Source organism: Penaeus japonicus, unplaced genomic scaffold (assembly GCF_977035675.1).
Source record: "Penaeus japonicus unplaced genomic scaffold, GWHDUDI00000001_assembly GWHDUDI00000001, whole genome shotgun sequence".
Lineage (NCBI taxonomy): Eukaryota > Metazoa > Arthropoda > Malacostraca > Decapoda > Penaeidae > Penaeus > Penaeus japonicus.
The window spans coordinates 13,805,286-13,812,785 of NW_028234403.1; the positions used below are offsets into that span (position 1 = coordinate 13,805,286).

At 36.4% G+C, this 7,500-nt stretch overlaps 1 protein-coding gene across 6 annotated transcripts in view; it reads right to left on the reverse strand.

Annotated features, from left to right (window-relative positions):
• Nucleotides 1-1,594: 1,594 nt before the first annotated feature.
• The window catches only part of Atg4b (Autophagy-related 4b), a 13,239-nt gene continuing 7,333 nt past the window's right edge, over nt 1,595-7,500 (reverse strand). For all 6 annotated transcript variants that reach the window (XM_043013465.2, XM_043013383.2, XM_043013621.2 and 3 more), the window contains 7 exons: nt 6,894-6,998; nt 6,518-6,703; nt 6,032-6,221; nt 5,806-5,882; nt 4,661-5,269; nt 4,196-4,392; nt 1,595-2,609 (listed from right to left, as the gene is read on the reverse strand). In XM_043013465.2, the coding sequence (XP_042869399.2) occupies nt 2,433-2,609; nt 4,196-4,392; nt 4,661-5,269; nt 5,806-5,882; nt 6,032-6,221; nt 6,518-6,703; nt 6,894-6,998 (1,541 nt within the window). In that variant the 3' untranslated portion in view covers nt 1,595-2,432. The remainder of the gene's footprint in view (nt 2,610-4,195; nt 4,393-4,660; nt 5,270-5,805; nt 5,883-6,031; nt 6,222-6,517; nt 6,704-6,893; nt 6,999-7,500) is intronic.

A 7,500-nucleotide genomic window follows, 5' to 3' on the forward strand; every position in this document is an offset into this window, starting at 1 on the left:
ATGATAATAATAATAATAATATTAAGAATATCAACAAAAAAGCAATAATAATAATAGTTTTAATAATAATAATAATAACAATAATGATAATAATGATAAAGATAATAATGATGATGATAACATTCATAATAATATTAAAATAACAATACAATAAAAATTCATAATCAAATAAATTATTAATAATTAATAACAATAACAACAAAAATATCAATAGGATATAGAGGAAAAAGAAAGAAAGCAAGAAAAATAAATAAGTAAAATAGATAAAAAAATCCAAAAATTATAAGAATTGTAATACTGCCGCACATACCCTCTCACTGACCCACCTTCTGAATCATTCCTCATTACGTCAGAGCACTGCTAATGTATCTACGCAGCAGTGCGATCACGTGACATAAAAAGAAATTTAGAAAGTCGCAGCGGTGAACCCTTGGGTGTGTGTATGAGATTCTGGATTCAGTTTTGACTTTGCAGTGTCACACGTGCAGATCTCGCTGCCAAAGAGGGGTTATGTCACCGAGTAGCGTTTGATAGTGGAAATGGAGGATCTTGCCCTAATCCGTGGGAAGAAATTAATCTGGGAAATGTTAATTTTCAAAACCTGTTATCCTCTCAAGCTAGTTGAAGAAGAAACAGGTAGATAGAGAAGGAATAGGAGAGAGAGAGAGTCAGAGAAGAAATAATAAATGAGGGAATAATGGGAAGAGTGATGAGAAGGAAGGACTGAAAGGAGGGGGAGGGGGGGGTGCAAGAGGGGAGGGGGAGGGGGAGGAGGAGGGCGAGGAAGAAGGGAAAGGGAGGGGAGGGGAGGGGAGGGGAGGGGAGGGGGGGAGGAGGAGGAGGAATGGGAGGGGGTGGGGGAGAGGAAAGGAGAGGGAGAGGGAGGAAAAAGGAGGGGAGGGGGGGAGGGAGAGAGAAAGAGAGACTGACTGATTAATGATCATGAACTGTTACACGGACATGCACTCCAGAAAAGTTCAATATAATAATACATACACAAATATACACCAAGATCACTGTCCAGGGAAGGTTAAATTATCAGTGTCTAAGGTGACTGCCTATCATATAAAAATCAAAGATCTCTCACCAAAATGTACAGTATCAGCAACCACAAATATTATCACCAAGAGCCAAGCAAAAGGCTTTAAACATGCTAAGAACATGAAATGAATGTTGACACAGTTCAAATTTACATACACTGTTCTGGATTTACACAATAGGCAATATGTACACAAACATTAATGTTAAAAACCTTCAAAGCTTTATGATATGAATAATATTAATAATCTAATTAATAAACACACAAATTCATAACAAACCTAAATAATGGAAAGAAAAAAAAGTTTTATATATACAGGAGCTATACAACACACAAAAAAAATGATGATAATCAATTATTCAATGTTGCAAAACCACGACCCCACTTCTTCATTATCACAAAGAGATTTATTATTTAGCTGATATTTTGATTAATCTCCACACTACACATAGCTTTCCATAGCTCTCTCACATCTCAGAACTAACTGTACACCTTTTGGGACGGTTTCATATGAAAACTCTAAGTATGACTGTACACTTCAACAAATAAACCAAGTTTACTTATCTCCTAATGCAGGTAACTTAATGGAACACTATTTAAGTCTTTTATAGGATATAACTCATTAAATATATATTCTCATGATGAACACAAATCATAAATAAAAATATAAAAAGAGAAAAAAGGCAAGCAAAAAATAGAAAATACAAGGAAAGAAAAATATACCATTAGTTAATATGCATTTCTCAAATCCTAATCAAATCTACAAAAAGATGGAAAAAATAAATACATAATTGTTTTCTACTTTCTTATTTCTTTCACAATTTTCCTCACAAGGTTTCTTGCATTCCAGACTACAGGCTGAATTCTCCTGTTCCTACACTCTGATGTCCACTGCCTCACACTCCTTAACCCACTGGCAATGAGAGTGCATGTATCCAGGGCCTGTTCTATGTGGTTTTGTTTTATTAACTCTTTTACATGTAGTGGGCTTCACAAGGATTTTATCACCCTTGAGTCAATTAGTAAGCTTACCTGGCCCTATAATTAACCCCATTTCTTGAATTTTTTGCACAAAAAAAGTCCATTAACATCACTGTTGTCATTACCATTATCATACTAGTAATGATAATGATTATAAGATTATTAACAATAAAAAAAAAAGAAACTCAAGGAAAGGGCTTAACAGGTGAGGTCAGGAAGACCTAATCAACTCTTTGGTGAAAAATAACTCAAACTCATCTTTGCAGAAAAAGAGAGAGCAAAACAACACCATAATGGATGGTGCTTGTCCCCAGCATCAACGGGTTAAAGACACATCAATCTAGGAGACTTAATCATAACTATTTGACAGTATCACAATGTTATAATTTCTGCTTCTCCTGAACGTGACATGCTAGAGAAACACAAATTCCTCAGAATCCTGGGGAAGGAGTGGAGTATCCCGTGGTAAAGAAGCTGCCATCTGGTCCTCGGTGGACACTTGGCGTGTGCAGGCATCCGCATCTTGACAGCGGCCATCCACAAACTCGAATATAGGGTACTCGAATCCTGGTTGTTTAGGAGTTACAATCTGAAAAGTCAGGACATGCTAAACAGCTTACTTAACCCATTGGTCGCGGTATTAAAAAGGTCCTGTGCTGTATGGTTGGGCTTTAATACATGTCTGGCAAGCCGAGTTAGGCGTCTCTCTGCGACTCTGCTTTCATGCAATCATGCATGCCGGGTTTTAAAGATGAGGTTTTGATGAAATTAAAAATCAAAACTTGCTCATTACAAAATACAGCTTAGAAGGAGAATTTCCATGTACAAAAGCCAAAGCAAAAAAAGTCTAATCATGGGATTAGACATTTCCAGGGCAATGAAGACAAAAGCAATTTCTTAACCCTATGACGACGGTGCATCACACTCATGTGACACAGCTAAACTCCCGATGCCGGGGCGTCATGCCAGTGTGACGATTTCAATGCAATATTGCAATCGCCCGGCATAGGGGTTTTCGCGTAGTGCGTGCCCCGTCGGGAAAGGGTTAATAAAGACAAGACAAGACAAGAAAAGGGAATTAAAAAATTGAAAGGAAATTTTTTATTCAGTAGATCTCACTGGACATGGTGCACATATGCACAAATCTACAGTAACTCTATATTTAGCCTATAATTTATTTTGGATAACACTTGTACTCTATGGCACCCTTCCTTCCCCTACAGGCCTTTTTTGCATGGTCTGATCACGTTCGCCCTGCATTTTTTTTTATTTTTTTTATAAATTTTTTTTTATTATTCAATCAGTTGTGTGACTCACACATTACATAAATTGCAAATGAGCATCACTTTGCTAATATATCATACCATAAGTCTAGAAAATAATAGAAAACACATCTTAAGTTTTGGTTACTTTCTAATTGTAATGTACCTGGGTAAGAGCATCTAGGCTGGCTTCAGTACAATTTTTAGGTGAAATAAAAGCACAATATCCAACCAATTTTTACAATGAGATCCTCACGTTCGCCCTGCATTTTTTTTTTTTTTTTTTTTATAAAAAAAAATTTATTAGTCAATCAGTTGTGTGACTCACACATTACATAAATTGCAAATGAGCATCACTTTGCTAATATATCATACCATAAGTCTAGAAAATAATAGAAAACACATCTTAAGTTTTGGTTACTTTCTAATTGTAATGTACCTGGGTAAGAGCATCTAGGCTGGCTTCAGTACAATTTTTAGGTGAAATAAAAGCACAATATCCAACCAATTTTTACAATGAGATCCTCATTTCCTGCAAAAATAATAAGAGTAATCTGACTGATGAATGCTCTTAGGCTGACCAAAACAATGATTATCCTTGACTTAAGTCTGGTTCCAGAGTCAGAAAAGCCAAGTGGAAACTAAGATTGAAAGAGAGGTCGAAGAAAAATGAAATAACATATGGTGAATAGATATGAGACATGATCATTTGGCCTATAGAAATAACAGCCTCCATTGGTAGTACCTTCAAAGAAAGGGGGGAATCATAACTCAAAAGGAACACCAGCACAAAGGTGATATTCTAAACCAGTGAAATAAAGGAAACTACGAAGGAGCAGATATTTGCAGCATTGCATTACACTACCCTGACTTACTTCTTGTACATGTACCAAAAGAAAGAGAATGACCTTACCTCTGGTAATTCTTCCATCAAACGGAGAAAATCAGTTCTGGAGTGGCAGTAAAACCCCAAAGTGGCTGAAGGGTCCATGCGCGAGAGGGCCATTTTGCGTGGGGAGGAGCAATGGTAGGAGTAGACAGGGAAGACTGGCTGCGTAACCATCACGGCATCTTGGCAGAGGTGAGGATCCAAGTGGATAAGGGACTCTTCTATTATGAAAAAGAAATCAAAACAAAGAGGTAAGTGAAACTGAATATTATATTCATACATTTACATATTTCTATGTTTAATCTGTTTCTAAATCTATTGATCTATCTATCTATATAATTGTTTTAACTTGATTTAAGAAAAAAAAGTGTGAATTAGAGTGGAAACTGAAAATTTGGTTTAAATAAAATCTATACAATTAATGATGAAACAAGAAATCATGCTGTGATTAGAAAATGGAACATCAGGTTATGCTTTTCAACACTCTACCTTGAAATCCGACGAAGTAGAGCGAGTGTTTGGGACGCCCTCCAATAATACCAATGCAGAGGTCATGAGTGAACAAAGCATAAAGGCAAGACTCATAAATGGGATTCAGCCCTTCTCCTCCTAGCCTAACAGGAACCATTATCAACACAGATCTCCAGTTATCACATTTGGGACACGTATCAGAAGGCTCTCTTTCCGTGAGCTTTTCCGCATTTCCATGGCCAACACTAGGGTTCAAACGTTTCGCCCTTTCCAAATCTCTGAAGGACAGGTAATGATTTTCGTCTGGTAGGGAAGTTGCCCCTGCATTTACACTGGCCCTTTTCCCTACTAGGTCTTCACTACCATCGATTTTGTCCTTGCCCTCTCTCTCCATTCCATTTATGTGGTTTTCCCGACCATTCACCCTGTTGGTGTCTCTACCAGAAGGTGCCGTATGTTCTCTTGTGAATGTTTGGGAGCAGTGAGGGTCAAGGTAGCTTGTGCCTGATTTCCCCAACTGTCTCATACGGAGCTTCCACGCTTCTGCTTCCTTGGCAATCTGGGTGAGTTTGCCCCTGTTGCAGACGCATGTGGTTGAGCACAGGTCCAACACATCTTGTATGTAGACTGTAACAAAGTTAATGCATTACTGACAGACTCAGTTATACCATGATTATAATGCAAAGGCTGATAATAAGCTAAATATATAACTAAATATCAGCTTGGGTACCAGTCTGATGTTTCAAAACTGAAAGGAAAAGTTTTTACATTATTTAGAAAAAATAATGATAAAGCCTCTTTCAAACATACAATGAACATAATATTGTATAAATTTAACATAAATAAATAAATAATTTATATAATATATATATAATATATATATATATATATATATATATATATATATATATATATATATATATATATATATATATATATATATATATATATATACACACACACATACATACATACATACATATATACGTATATACATAAATTTAAATACATAAATACATACATATATACATACATAAACATATATATAAACATATGCATAAATACATACATAAATACAACATACATACATACATCTTATTGAAATATATCCTTGGCTACAGCTATAATAGAAATTATGATCAATGATAAAAATGCATTCTTACCTGCACAATCCTGAGCAACGTAGATGCAAATCCTTTGTAGATCTGTGATATACTTAGAACCCATCTCTACAGCTTCTCTATAATTGAATATCTTTTTGTAAAAAATACTTCAAAGAATATCAAATATATCTCATATTCCTCTAAATACTACATCACAGCCAGATTCAAGAGCTTTATCATATGGAAACACATGAATACAGAGACATCGGAGAAGAACAATACTTACTTAAATATATACGCCACCGATGCAGGCCCGTACCAGTCACCCGCTTTCTTCCCTAATTTATGGCCAAAATGAACCAGGTTATGCAGCGACAGAGGACAGTCTGGGGAAGGGGAGTCACCCAGCCACCTCACTACGCTGCGGTGAATTTCCTCCTCAGGACCATCAGTCACATGTTTATCGTATCTCCACTCTGTGCAGACGTTGTGGAAGTGATTAACTATAGATTCTTATAATTGCATAATTTACATATAAAAGCTCTTATCAATGACTAGACTAGTGAACTTTTCAAGAATCAAAAAAAATAATAAAATAAAAAACAAAAACAAATTGAATTTTCAAAACCAATGCCATTGATAGACTAATAATAATAATGATAATAATAATAATAAAAGGATGTTCATTTCCTCATCATTAAACTAATAACTCTTGAATCTACTAGATTAAACATTTTTAAACGCTTGAATTACACTCAAGTCTCAGCCTCACCCCGAGTCAGGAAGTGTCGAATGAGGGCATGGGCAAGCATCATTTGTCCCGAGCGCAGCATGCAACCCCACCCACAATCAGTGGTCAAGGCGGAGTTCTGAAGGGTTGGGAACTGGCGTCTGTATGTGCACCAGATGAGGCTGTGGAAGTGTTTCTTGAAAGCCTCCATCCCATGTTGTTCCATCTCTAAATGTGGGAAAAATTATGCTTAAAAAAATTGGAGGCACTTTCCTTGCAGCGCTATTGTTCTTTTGGTTTGCTTTCTTACCAGCTTTACTTGAGAGCTAAAACATTGGTATATTAATTACCTACAATACAAGAGCAGCCTGATATCTTTATATTTGCAATCATTTGGCCTACTAACAACAAATCTTACCCTCTTCAGAATTCTCCATGTCTCCAAAGCTTTTATGATACACACGTCCTAGGAGATATACAGGAGCATCTCGAGAAAAGTTTGTCTTGAGGTTGACTGCCCATCCTGTTTGGAGAAATGTAAAATACGGTTAAATGTTTCGTTATTTTCACAGCTTTCCATAATTTTCTCTAGAGCTGGCCCTTAACCCTATGACGACGGTGCGTCACACCCGTGTGACACAGCCAAAATCCCGATGCAGGGGCGTCAAGCCAGTGTGACGATTTCAATGCAATATTGCAATCGCCCGGCATATGGGTCTTCGCGTAGCGAGTGCCCCGTCGGGAAAGGGTTAAGGAGGCAGTCTACCCACATTTTGGCTACAACTATTATTTGCAGCAATTCCAAAAAAAAAAAAAAATGTATATGATCTTTTGATAACATATGGCCAGAATCTATCTTCTCCAAGCTTCATAAGCCTCCCAAGTGAATATCAAAGTAGAGAAAGCTTAGATACATTTTTATTGAAAAAATAATAGAAATTCAGTAAGGAAGATGCATGAAAAAATTATGAATATGTGTACTTTCAAATACAAATATCTTATTTCACATTTTTGGCATGTTGGGA